This window comes from Geospiza fortis, unplaced genomic scaffold, assembly GCF_000277835.1.
Source record: "Geospiza fortis unplaced genomic scaffold, GeoFor_1.0 scaffold150, whole genome shotgun sequence".
NCBI classification, from domain to species: Eukaryota; Metazoa; Chordata; class Aves; order Passeriformes; family Thraupidae; genus Geospiza; species Geospiza fortis.
The window spans coordinates 339,085-353,115 of NW_005054639.1; the positions used below are offsets into that span (position 1 = coordinate 339,085).

Genomic DNA, 14,031 nt, shown 5'->3' on the forward strand with positions numbered 1-14,031 from the left:
CTTTCCAAGGGCCCATCTGTGCCAGCTCCTCTTCACTTTGAGCTGAAGAGCCTTTGAAGGCTTTGGGATTGGGGCATTATCCCAAACTGCTCTGAATTTGGGAAGAATGATTAGGATTAAAGCCTCTGCCCTGACTGTGTCAAGCTCAGCCTGCTTTTGCAGGAATTATCCAGCTCCCCCTTTGAATGGATTCAGGAATATTTTATAGAGACATCTGAGATGATCAAATGAATTTAAACAGAATAATGAAGGAGGAGGGTAAAATCCTCCTCCAAGTCTGGGCTCAGCATTCCCAACTCCCGCCCTTGTGGAGGGGAAAAACAGAGGGTGAGCCTGCTCCCAGATGTTGTTTGGGAAGGTTGGGAAGGGAGCAGGGCTGTTCCCTGAGGAACCAGTGCCTGGGGACAGGGATGGGGCTGGGCAGGGGTGAGGTGGGCACAGGGGCTGGCAGGGGCTTGGTGGGAGCAGGGAGCAGGTCTGGGGCTCTGCCTGCTCTGCTGCTCATGCCTGGGAGCCGGGATAGCCCCCCGGGATCCGGGATAACCCAGTCCCGTATCTGCCTCGTCCCCAGGTGAGCCAGCTGAGCAGGCACTTCAACATCCGGCCCTTCTCCCTACGGAAGCCCACTCCGGACTGACTGGGAGCAGAGGAGGAGAAAATCGGCCTGCGGGCTGCAGAAGGACTGTAAATACCTGCTGCAAATACCTGTAAATACTTCAGCCATCACCACAGATCAAACTATCCTCTGGACAGGGCCAAGGACACGCGGGATCCGCTGCAGCCGGGCCGGGGCCGGGGCGGCTCCTGCTGCTCTTCCATCCCTGCGAGCTTCGGGTTTTGGGTGGAGCTGGAGGAGGAGGAGCCTTTTCAGGTCGCTGTTACTGTACCTTAGACCAGCTGAATGTTCCCAGAGAAGCCTCTGACTCCGGCCCTTGCTCAGGGAAAGCTGCTTGGGGATGCAAAGGCTTTACCTTAGCAAAACACCTTGGCCTGACACCAAAAGCAACGCAGCTGATTCCTCCAAGGGCAGGGGGACATCCTGGTGGTGGGGGTGGTTCCTGGCTGTCCCCAGTGCTGCTGTCTGGACAGCGCCTGTGCTGGGCTGGTACTTTGGGAGCAGATGGTGACAGTTCTCCCCCATTCTGTCCTGACTTCCTGCTTTTGGGCAAACACTTGCTAGCACCTTTGTTGTCTTTTTTCTTTTTATATAGGGGAGGAAAAAAAGACACTCAAAGCTTGTGGTTCAATGCTAAATGGGGAGCTTGGAAAATCAGGGCTCAGTTTCACATAGGAGTGGGAATGTGGCTTCTGCATGTTGTGTGGTAGCTGGGACCACATCTTGACACGTTCCTGTGTGTCCATGTGTGTTCCCAGGCTGGGAATGGGGTCTGAGCTATGGAAGGTGGCTGAGACTACAGAGCCGAGCTCTCCCCATTCCGACCATCATGGATTTGCTGTCGTGGCTTGGCTCTGTGGGTCCTTTCCTGCTGCCTGAGCCCCTTTTCCACAGCCAGGAACAGCCTGGCCCTTCCCAACTGCAATTCCACCACTGGGAGAAGCACCTGGAGCCCCGTGTTGGTCGTGTGTGCACCTTCAGGATGCTCCCAGGGGTGGGAACCTTTCAGATCTGCCTCTCTTTGTCCCCAGCACCCGCGTGTCTCATCCAGGCATCTCTTTGTTTACTGTCCACTTGTCAGAGATGTGTTTGCGTTGATTTTATTTTTTAATTTGTTTTTATAATTGACTTCGAGTGGAGTGGTGAAGACTGAATGCTGATTTTCTTTCCCGTTGGCTTGATTCAATGAAGACCTGTGCTTGAATGAAGAGTGTAGCTTAAACCCAGGCTCTGGAAAGGCTGCATCCGGAAGAGAACAAGCACAGCCAATCGTGCAGGTGGAACTACCATGGGAACAAATTCCTTCAGACACTGATTGTTGTGCAACGTGGGGCATCTGACAGCTTGGTCAGAGCGGTTTCCTTCTGCAGGGGAAACCTCTTCCTGCTCTGGGAAGCCTTCAACGTGTAACTGCTATTTAATGCTTTTTCTTTTGGAAATGGAATCACTGTCATGCCAAGACTAGAAGGCCTGAGGTTGAGCTCGTGAGTTCACGGGTTGCTTGGGCAGCCCCTGGTCAGCCCTTGGTCAGTCTTGGTCACCCCTGGTCAGCCCCTGGTCACAGTACAGCCTGTGAGGAGCAAACTGTGCCCTTCCCAGAGCTGCCATCCCTCGTGGGAGGCTCTGGATGTGTCCCTACGGCTGTGGCGGGGCTGCGAGAGGGGGCTGATGGTTTTTGGAGTTTATTTAATAAAGTAGCTTCCTCCAATCCATTTTACTGATGTTGTACAGAAAAAAAAAAAGCCCTCCATGGATAAATGACTTGGGCTGCACCTGAGTTTTTGACTCCTGCTATTTAATGAAATAGAATTATGGAGATAAATTTAAGTCCTGCTCGCACAGGAATTAGAGGGAATCTTCAGCTGGGATGCAGCTTCCTGTGGGACTTGTTCAGATAGCAGAGCTGGGCTGGCAACACTGAAAAATGTGTATGTTGGATGATTTTCTGTCTAGTTTTGTGTTTGCCCAAGCAGGGAAGAACTGAGCTGTTCCCTCAGGCTTCCAGCTGAACTCTGGGCTCCCAAACCTGGCACTTGCCTCGTCCTGTCTCTTCCTGTGGGCATCACTGGCCCCTGAGGACTGGGATGCTGCTGAGGCTGGGAGGAGTTGTCTGAGCTTAAGTCTTGGTGTACAGGAAGAACATCCCTCTCCAAAACTGGAACTGCTTCCTCTGCAGAGGCTTTATCCTGGGGGAGTTCTGGCTCTTTGGTGCCTTAATTTATTGCACCTTGAAAGTAGAAAAAATCTCCTTAAATCAGCGCTGGGCTTTGGGCTGGCTTGTACCTGGTGGGGACAGGGATGGAGCAGAGCCCATCCCCGTGCCCAGGCAATTGCTGGGGAGGGGGATTCTGCTTTGGCTCTTAGAAATCCAGTGATTTCTGCTCCTGGATTCTGAGAGGGGAATAGAAACAAGGAGACCAAACCCTGTGTGGCAGCTGAGAACCAACCCTTCTATTGCCCACCATGGGTTTAGGTCTTAAGTATTAAAGTGTTCCTGGGTAACAGCCCCTGAGGGGGATGTTCTGTCCTGGTCACTGGCTGGGCTCTGCACTTCCCATGGGGTGTGCTCCTGGGGATGGAGAGGGCAGGTCCTGGCTCCTCAGCTCCTCCTGCCTGGTGCCCCAGAGCTGATCTGTGTTGTCTCTTCTTCCAGGGATTGGTTGCTCCAAGCCTGGAACCTTCCAGGGATCCAGGGTGGGCACCCTGTGCCAGGGCCTGCCCACCCTGCCAGGGAACAATTCCTAATTCCCAAGATCCCATCCAGCCCTGCCCTCTGGCACTGGGAGCCATTCCCTGTGTCCTGTCCATCTCCAGCTCTCCTGGAGGCCCTGGTTGGTCACAGTGGGGTTTGGCAGCTGCCTCTGCTCACATCCCCCTGCACCAAGGCTTTGCCAGGGCTGGGAGCAGTGCTCTGGAAGTGGGAGCTCCCGAGGCTCTGGGAACATCTTTAAGCTCCTTAAACAGAGCTGGCCTGGTGTCACCTCCTGGCCTGTCAAGGATCTGCAGCTGGGAGTCAGAGCTGGTTTGATCCAGTGAGGGCCCTAAACTCTTCCCTGAGAGCATCCATGCCTGCTTCTGACAGCTGGAAAGTCCCTAGGGAAGGGCTGCTTTTGGGAAACCAGCCTTGGCTCCTCCTGGTTGTACCCACCTCTACCTCTGAGCTGTGTCAGAGCAGTGGCTGAGGTGACACAGAGGCTGCTCTTGGTGGGACGAGGACAGGACGAGGGGAAATGGCCTCAAGCTGTGCCAGGGCAGGCTCAGGTTGGATATTGGGAACAATTCCTTCATGGAAAGGGCTGTCCTGCCCTGGCACAGCTGTGCAGGGCAGGGGTGGAGCCCCCATCCTTGGAGGGATTTAAAAGCCCTGTGGATGTGGCACTTGGGGACATGGGGCAGCACTTTGGCCTTGGTTGTGCTGGCAATGGCTGGACTTGATGGGCTCAGAGGGCTTTTCCATGGTGACAGTGGGAGCTATGCTGACCTCTTTGCTTGTGGAAAAGACCCTCTGGTCCATCCAGGTGTGGTCAGACCTGGCTGGAGAAGTCCCCAGGAAGTGACTGGGCCATCCCTGCCCCAGGAGCAGAAGTTTTTGGGGTAATTTGCCTCAGCCCACAGCACCCACAGAGCCCACTTGGTCAGAGCTGGTTGGAGACCTCAAAATCTGCCCCCATCCCTCCCTGCCAGCAGGGACACGTTCCTGCTCCTGTCCCTTGGGCTGAAGGGGACACTGGTGCTGGCAGTGGCCCACAGTGAGGTGCTGTGATCCCAGGGGCCCCGATGGCTTTCCCAGAGTCCAGAGTCTGGGGCTTCAGGTACTGCAGTGGGTGTGGATTCCAGTCTGTTCAATGCTACTGCTGAAATATTTATTGTGTTTAAGCCAAACAGAAAACTAATAAAGTTCAGTAAAGAATAAAATTTTCCACACCTTTTACTGGTGTTTGTCTTTTCTTTCTGCTGAACGTGGTGAAGAGGATAAGGTGGAGAAGGGAATGGGCGGGAGTGCAGTGAACAGAGATGGATTCAGCAAGTGACAGAGTGATTTGGGTGGGAAGGGATGCTCAAGATCAGCTCATTCCATGGGCAGGGACATTTCCACTGTCTCAGGTGGCTCCAAGCCCTGTCCAGCCTGGCCCTGGGCACTGCCAGGGACCCAGAGTGGGCACCCTGTGCCAGGGCCTGCCCACCCTGCCAGGGCACAATTCCCAATTCCCAGGATCCCACCCAGCCCTGCCCTCTGGCAGTGGGAGCCATTCCCTGGCTCCTGTCCCTCCAGGCCTTGTCCCCAGTCCCTCTGCAGCTCTCCTGGAGCCCCTTCAGGCCCTGCCAGGGGCTCTGAGCTCTGCCTGGATCCTTCTCCTCTCCAGGTGAGCACCCCCAGCTCTCCCAGCCTGGCTCCAGCCCTCAGAACACATCTGCAGGATGTGAGGGAACAGCTGGGCTGGGGAGCAGCACAGGTGACACAGGTGACAGCAGTGACAGGGTGTGAAGCTGTCCCAAGAGCAGTGGAGGAGGCTGCAGGCTGGTGGTGGCCAGTGAAGCATGGACAGATAACTATTGAACTAATTAAAGTTAAAAAGAAGTAATAAATAGTATTATTAGTAGTAATAAAAGAAATAATACATTGTATTTATTACAGCGCTGGGTGCATGTGGTATTGTTTCCAAACCGATGTGGGAGGAGTCCCAGACTCCTGCTCTCTCTACAGAAAAGGTTTTACACATCCAAGAGGTTTCTAAGGATGCATAATACACAATCATTATGCTTTGTATTATAATCAGCTGAATATCCATTATGGCTGTGCAATTGTCCTCTTTAGTTGGATCAATGGGCTTCTGGGGAGGAAGTAGGATATCTTCCTCATGGTAAACTCCTCACCCTTGTCAAGTTGGCAGGGCTCCTTGACTTGCTGCTCCAAACCTCCTCTCATTCTTAGAAGCCAGTGGTATTCATGGCTCCTGCACTCTTGGAATACTTCAGCTGTCATCCCCAGCCTTGTTTCAGTTATCCCCACATGGTATCGACTGATTTTCTTGTTAAGCTCTAATCACAGTATATGATCTTAACTAATTATATTTCTAACTTAACCCCTTACTCAGCCAGCCCTGAGCAGAGCCCAGGAGCCCCGCGGCCTCTCCCGTGCCCTGGGCCGTGCGCTTCCCCCCGGGATAAAGCCTAGGTGTATTTAAACCGTGCCTCCTCCTTCCTCAGCCTCTCCGCGACTTCCCCTAAGCGGATTGCTGCGGTAGGTGTAATGGAATTAAAAGATTGCGACTGACAATAGGTTTCGGCAGCGCACCGGGTGCCGGCGGCGCGGGCTGCTCCCACCTTCCTGAGACTGCTCCCACCTTCCTGAGGCTGCTCCCACCTTCCCGGGGCTGCTCCCACCTTCCCGGGGCTGCTCCCACCTTCCTGAGACTGCTCCCACCTTCCCGGGGCTGCTCCCACCTTCATGAGGCTGCTCCCACCCTCTCAAGAATCTCCCACTCTCTCGGGAACGCTCCTACCCTGTCGGGAATGCTCCCATCTTCCCGAGGCTGCTCCCACTCTCTCAGGAATGCTCCCACCTTCCCGAGGCTGCTCCCATCTTCATGGGACTGCTCCCATCTTCATGGGACTGCTCCCACCCTCCCAGGGCTGCTCCTACCTTCCCGGGGCTGCTCCCACCTTCATGGGGGCTGCTCCCACCCTCTCAAGAATCTCTCACCCTCCCAGGACATCTCCCAACCTCCTGAGGTTGCTTCCACCTTCCCGGGGCTGCTCTCACCCTCCCGGAGCTGCTCCCACCTTCCCAGGACATCTCCCACCCTCCCGGGGGCTGTTCCCACCCTCTCGGGGCTGCTCCCACCCTCCCGGAGTTGCTCCCACTTTCCCGGAGCTGCTCCCACCTTCCCGGAGCTGCTCTCACCCTCTCGGGGCTGCTCCCACCTTCCCAGGACAGCTCCCACCTTCCCAGGGCTGTTCCCACCTTCCCAGGGATGCTCCCACCCTGCTGGTGACAGCCCCAGGGCTGCAGGAGCACCGCAGGAATCTCGCTGTGGGAATCGAGGTACCCGAAGGTGAGGGATGGATTCCAGCCCTGCCCGGGCAGGGATGTTTGCAGCTCTGGGGGAGGCAGGAAGGCGATCCTGTGTTTGCACCTCCTGAATGTCACTGAATCATCAATTGATACAACAGCTGCGGTGAAAAGGGACCTGAAAACTCATCTCATCCCACCCCTGCACGGGCAGGGACACCTTCCACCATCCCAGGGGGCTCCAAGCCCCATCCAAACCGGCCTTGGAACTCCATAAGGTCGAGTGCCTACAGATAAGAATCAGGGGAAACCCATTGTGAAAAACACCAATCACTTGTTTTTAAAATTTTAAAAGTTTAGTAGTAATAAAATGGTTATAAAAATAGTAATATAATTAGAGTAATAAAAATTTGGACAATTAGGATTAGGACAATATGAGACAATAAAAACAAAGAGCTATGGACAGTCTGTGTACCTTTTCTGGGCAAAATAAGCCTGAAAAAGGACACACATTAACAGAGGATTAACCCTTAAAACAATAACCTGTTGCATATTCATACACCTCATCCATGATGCATAAGTTCCATTCAAACACAGGATTCTGTCTGGTCAGTGTCAGCGTCTTCCTCTTAATCCTAACTGCATCTTCAGGGCTGAGCAAGGCAGGAAGAAGTTCGTTTCTTCTGATAAGGGAGCAATAAATTCTTTTTCTCTGAAAGATTCAGGTGTCCTGTGGCTGCTATCTCAGTGAGAGTACCTCATTCATCTCTTTAAAAATACCTTACATGGCATAGTTTCTACTTTAACATTATAACTTAAAACTGTATTTAACACTCTACTTAAGAAAATTTATACAGGATAACATAACACATATAATATTCATTTTAATATTTGCGAAAAGCCAATCATAAAATACACATTTTTCACACCGGGCACAGTGACCATGAATTGACTGAAATTTTCAATTCTCCATGAAGTAAGGAGAGGTTTCAACAAAACCTTGAACTTCAACAAAACCTTCAACTCCCAGGGGATGAGGCTTTGTCTTGTTTAGGATACTGATTCAGAGAGTCCCCTCAGAAACAATCTTTAATAATTGAGGAGTGTGGAGGCCCAAAAGGCTGCCACAAAGACTACAGCACCTAAGTCCTTGAGGGGCAGAAATAAGCTAGAAGAAACCTCCCTCTCAGGTTGGGTGAGAAGAGCCTCCCTCCCATGGGCCTCTGCAGGGACATGTTAATATTTCAAGTTTCATTGGTTCTCCCAGTTGTGCCACCCCAGCCCAGCCTCCCATTCACCATCTATGTATATCCCCTAGAATGTTCTCCCCTTTCTCAACCCCTACTGGCCCCAGTTTGCTGCAGTGCTCCGCCCCATCACCCCATTGGTTCTTCTGTTTGCTGCCCCTCCCCTGCACCACTTTTCCCTGTTCCCATTGGTCCTTCTCCCTCAGATCCACCCCCTTTCCCCCATATTTAGTCCTGTGCCCTCTGCTCTTCGGCGTCTTTTCTGGACCCTCTTCAAAGTGGTGGGTGGCCGTTGGTTCTCCAAACAAAGACTTGTCCTTCACCTTTCTTTCTTAGCTGCTTTTAACAAGTGTGCTCCAGGCGCTGAAAAGGCAGGTCACTCTCAGGGACTCGTTGAAGTGTGACGCTTCAGAAGGGTTCAGGAGGGCTGGATGTGCTTTAAGAAGGAAAACTTCAAGGCACAGGAGCTGCCCATCAAAAGAGGAGCCAGAGGGGGAGGAGACCAGCCTGGCTGAACATGGAGCTTGGAACTCAGGAGAACTCTTTTGGAAGTAGGGGCGGGGAGCTTGTGAAGAGTGCAAGGGTCTCGTTAGGTCATGCAGAGAGAAAATTAAAAAGGTGAAAGATCAACCTGGGCGCTGCTGGGAAAGGTAATGTGAAAAGTGCATATTATATGGTTGGCTCTTTGTAGATACTATGTTGTATTAATTGATATTACTGTATTAACCTTTTTTAGTGTGGTAAATATCATTTTAGGTTGCAACATAATGTTAAAACAGAAATTACACGTTGTGAGATTTTTTTTGAACTAGCTATGAGATAATAAAGAAATTCTTTGCACAGAGATAACAACAACAAAACACCTAGATCCCCAAGAAAAGAATTATTGCCTCCTTATTGGAAAAGACAAACTTTCTTCCACCTCCTTCTCGTTTCTGAGGCGCTAGTAGGATTAAGGAGAAGTTGACAATAATCAGGGAACACCCTTTGTTTGAAAAGAATTTATGCATCATGTATGAGATATGAATGTGCAAGAGATTATTGCTTTTAAGGGTTAATCCTTTGTTAACATGTGTGCTTTTCAGGCTGAATTGCCCAGGAAGCATCCGGATGTCCATATTTGCTTTTTATTGTCCTTTATTGTCCCAACTCTGATTGTCCAAATTCTTATTGCTCTAATTTTTGTTACTATTTTTGTAACCATTTTATTCTATTAAACTTTTAAAATTTTAAAACAAGAGATTAGTGTTTTTCACAGTAACAAAAAGCATTTTTATAAATATATCAACAACTAAACGAGAGCCAAGGAAAATTTCCATCCTTTTTTAGGATGCAGAGGGGATCATTGTCACCAAAGAAGAAGAAAAGAGTGAGGTACTTAATGCCTTTTTTTGCCTCAGTCTTTAATATTAAGACCAGCAATCCTGGGGGCAAATGGGTCTCTGAGCAGGCAGCCAAGGATGGGGAGCAGAACAGATCCCCTGTAACCTAGAAGGAGGCAATTGGTGACCTGCTGAGATGCTTAAAAGTCTACAGGGCTGGATCAAATTCATCCCAGGGAGCTGAGGGAGCTGATGGGAGAGCTCCCCAAGCCACGCTCCATAATTTATTATCCATCCTGGCTCACCAGTGAGGTCCCAGAAAACTGGAGGTGGGGCAGTGCAACACGCATCTACAAGAAGGGCTGAAAGGAGGATCCAGGGAAGTACAGACTTGTCACCCTGATGTTGGTGCCCAGGAAGGCCATGGAACAGATTAACTTGAGTGAAATCTGCATATACAGGATCACAGAATTACAGAATTATTTAGGTTGGAAAAGACCTCTGAGACCAAGTCCAACCCATGACTGATGCACACCTTGTTACCAGCCCAGAGCACTGAATGCCACATCTGGTCATTCCTAGGACAGCTGCACGGGTGGACATTCACTCCAAACCTCCCTGGGCAACTCCTTCCAAGGCCTGACCACCCTTTGCAGGAAGAATTTCCTCCTGATGTCCAGCCTTATTGTATATCATTTATGCAGAAGTCAGGACCAATGGAAAGTTATGTAACAGTGGTGGAATGCGGAGAGCTCTGGAACAAGTCAAACCACCTCAACCCATTTGGATCAGAAACACCTTTGGCAGCTTTACATAACCTGGGCAAAAAACACCATATATGGAACATCACCAAGGAACCCCAAGAAGACACCAAGGCAAAATAAAAAAACCCCAAATGTATGAGGAAGATCCTGGAATCTTCTGTAACCACCTATGTAATGAGTATGGATATTTCAGGTTAACAAGCACCTGTAACCCCTTGAGCCAGGCAGGCAGTTTAGGTGGGGTTATCCCCCCACACCCATTGCTGCAATAAAGTGATGCTGCTTCTTAATGCACACTGGGGTTTAGAGGGTTTATTTTGGTGACAGTTTCTGGTGAATCAGATGGGACAGCGCTTCTGACACTCTGTGGTCTCACAGGATTGAAAGGACTCCAGCACTCACCGAAGACTTTTTTGGGGAGATCCTCCACTCTCTGGGTCTGGTGAATTCAGGGCACAGCCCCTGGGATTTTACAGCATTACTAAACGGGATGAAGGGTGCATTTGTCCTAAATCGTGGTGGAAAATCCTCACAGGATTGGATTAAGAGGAAGAGTAAAAGGAGGGCACATTCTGAGTTGCAGTAGTCTCCCTCCCAAAGTGCTGAAATCTGTGCTGGCTGTTATGTAGGGAGCTTACACAGGTGCCTGTTTCAAGCTCCGTGGTGTGTGAGTGGTAAATTTTATATTGTTGTAGTTTTGTATCATGGGATCAGGTCAATCCGCTGAAGGGGGAATTCTAAAGAACTTCCCTTTGGGCTGTATATTGAAACACTGGGGAAAGGGAGTGGGTGGAGATTCTTTGGTAGGAAAACAATTGGTGGCCAATGTATGCATTAGACAATGAAGAAAAATAAACAAAGAATGGTACTTTCATATATAACACCTTGTTATAATTAATGTTGTTTTGTCATGGGGAAGGAAAATGGGATGGAGTATCATATGTTGTTTTATTTCTCACAGCACCATCATCCAGTACAGCAGAAGGATGGTGGTGTAGTACCTAAAGATGTCATGGGGTTATCAGGGGGAAAAAACCCTGAAAGATTTTATTCAGCCTGAGCTACAGGAGAGTGTTGTCTTGAAGCTGGAAAGATAGAGTCTCCTGGTTTAACAGAGAGATGTCTGCCAAGGAAGGTGAGAACTTTCCTGGAATGCAAAGATGACACCCTCCCTCCAAAATATTATAATTTTGAAATGACTGGGCTTCTAGGCAAAGATCTGGGAAAAGGAATATATGTTCTTTACTAGGAGATCTACAGATACATATATAGATATGTATATATATATATATAGACATAGACATAGGCATAGATAGATATAGATATATATAACAAGACAAGCAACAACAGCTGCAGAAAATGGAAAGATAGAAACTACCACTGAAGGGTTTGATTTGTAGCCTTGGAAGAAGCTTGGATTGATGTAAAAAGTACACAGACATTAAGCAGAAAAATTATAAACTCATGTTTCTATAATTGTAAGTAATAACATGCCTTAAATAAGTGAGAAACTGCATTGGGTAAGATGGTGGAGGGTTTTATAGTGTAGTGATGTAATTGTATAGAGTAAGCTAAGAGTTTAGATGTTATAATAGGAGTATAACTGTGTACGTGTAATAGTACCCATTGGATAGAAGTATATGCAGTGCAGCAGAATTAAGTAAAGGTGATAGGTTAAAAAAATAAAATAAACTTTGTGACAACTTTCCATTGGATTAGAATGTTATGTTCTGCCTTGCAACGAAGAAACTTGTGACTATTTTGAGCTACCGCCGACCGTTTACTCCTTTAAAATCTGATGGCCTTTGAGACTGATGTTTATCTGAGTAATAAATTGTTTTTAGCCTGACAGTAGTCCTATCCCTTCTGTAAGGCGTTGATAATAGGCAGCAACAAGAGGAACAAAAAACTACCAACCAAAACCAGCCTTTTCTCACCCATCAAGTAATTTCCCTTTGGTGCAGTTACACCCACAACCAGCAGGGAGCGCTGTTGGCTCAGGCGAGGCAGAGAGGCAGCAGTGACACCCCAGCAGCTCCAGGGGGCGCTGCTGGCTCCCAGCGAGGCGGAGGGGCCACAATGGCTCCCCTGCGGCTCCAGGGGCGCTTGGAGTGGGCTTGGAAACCTCTGGAGGTGGTGACTGGGAGATGGTGATTGGGAACTCAAGCAAGGGGAAAAGATGGGAGATGGTCGTGTGTGGTGTGGGCATCGTGTGCCTGTCTTTCCTAATGTGAAAAACGCTATTTACTTTTGTTAAAATTTTAAAAGTTTAATAGTAATGAAAATATTAATTAAAATTAGGACAATAAAAATTAGGATAACAAAAGACAATAAGAGACAATAAAAACTAAAGAATTACAGATGTCTGGGTGTTTGGTATTTTGCTGAAAGGCATACTTTGCTAATAACAGATTAGTCTTCAATAGTTTATTGTATATTCATATATCTTATATATGATTTAAACATTCTTTTCAAATTAGGATGGTTTGGTTTAATTTAGGTCCCCCCCCATCTTGTAAATTCACTTATTTGGTTTTCGGAAGTTTGACTTTTCTTGATAAGCAGGTAATAATTACTTTCTTGGGATTTTGGTGTCATTGTTATTTTTCTCTAGATAGGATAATGTGAAGAATTTCTTGGTTATCTTTTTAAATTTTTGAGTTAGTTACAAAAAGTATCTTATATAGTTTCTATTTTAATATTATACTATAGCTTAAAAACTATATTTACTGGACTACTTAAAAGAAATTAACTTTATATATTATATATTAATAGCACTACTTAAAAGAGATTAATATAGTATAACTTTTCAACATAACACATACAGTATACATTTCAATATTTGAGAGAAGCCAATACATATAATATGTATTTTTCACACCCCTGTCCCCTGCCTGGCTGCAGCACACAGAACTGGAGTCAGCCACAGCTGTGGCTCCCCTGAACACAAAGGAGACACAGAGCAGTCCAAATCACCTCCTTTATTAGCAGAGTGTGAAAAACGCCAATCACTTGTTTTAAAATTTTAAAAGTTTAATAGTAATAAAATAGCTATGAAAATAGTAATAACAAATTAGAGCAGTAAGCATTTGGATAATCAGAGTAGGACAATAGAAGACATAAAAAAGTAAAGAGTTACAGACGTCTGGGTGCATTTTACTCCTTCTGCCAAGCAAAAGCACACCTCACTAACAAAGAATTAATCCTTAAAAGCACTAGCCTCTTGCATATCCATATATCTCATACATGATGCAAAAATTATTTTCAAACAAAGGGTCTTTTCTGGCTATTGTCAACTCCCCCCCCCATCTTGTTTTATATTATGCTATAGCCTAAAATTTATACTTACCACACTACTTAAAAGAGATGAATGCAACATAACTTTCCAACATAACACATATAGTATTCATTTTAATATTTGCAAAGAGCCAAGGTACAATATGCATTTTTCACACAGAGCCTGCAGGGGATGAGGCTGAAGCAGCCCTTCAGCAGCTCTCCAGGAAGGCTTGGCCCTCCCATTGCCAGCGGGGTTGCAGAGCCCACATGGCAAAAGCCCCCACAGCTCCCTGGGGCAGAGCCAGCTGGTGCCACCTTCTCCAGAGCACGGCTCCGGTGCCACCAGCCTGCCTGGGCAGCACCAGCAGTGCCCCGAGGGCTGCTGCAGAAGGTGCTGGCAGACAGGATTCTCCACATGGGGCATTCCAAAGGCTTTTGCTCAGCAGAGAGGCCAAGGGCAGGAGCAGCTCTGGCTGGGGCTGAGGGCTGGAGGGAAGGGCAGCAGCCCCAGGCACCTGAGCAGGAGGGGCTGCCCTGGACAGAGACACAGCACCCCCGAGACAGGGAGTGAAAGCACTGCCTGAGCCTGGGGCAGTTGTGTCACTGCTTTCCTGAGCCCACAGGCACAACAGCTGCTGCTGAGAGAGCGGCCTCAGTTGATCCAGGAGGCTGCAGTGAGGGAGGGAAGGATGACACCCAAAACCCAAGCAGCCCAGCTTGCAGCCAGTGTGGAGCTGGGCTCAGGCCCTGCAGCCCTTTCTCTGAGCAGGACAGCTCCTTGCTGCAGGAA

At 48.5% G+C, this 14,031-nt stretch overlaps 1 protein-coding gene across 1 annotated transcript in view; it reads left to right on the top strand.

The window, feature by feature from the left end:
* The window catches only part of SELENOI (selenoprotein I), an 11,380-nt gene extending 10,743 nt beyond the window's left edge, over positions 1 to 637 (top strand). The window contains exon 9 of the mRNA XM_014311041.1: positions 572 to 637. Within this exon, the coding sequence (XP_014166516.1) occupies positions 572 to 637 (66 nt within the window). The remainder of the gene's footprint in view (positions 1 to 571) is intronic.
* The last annotated feature ends 13,394 nt before the right edge of the window (positions 638 to 14,031 follow it).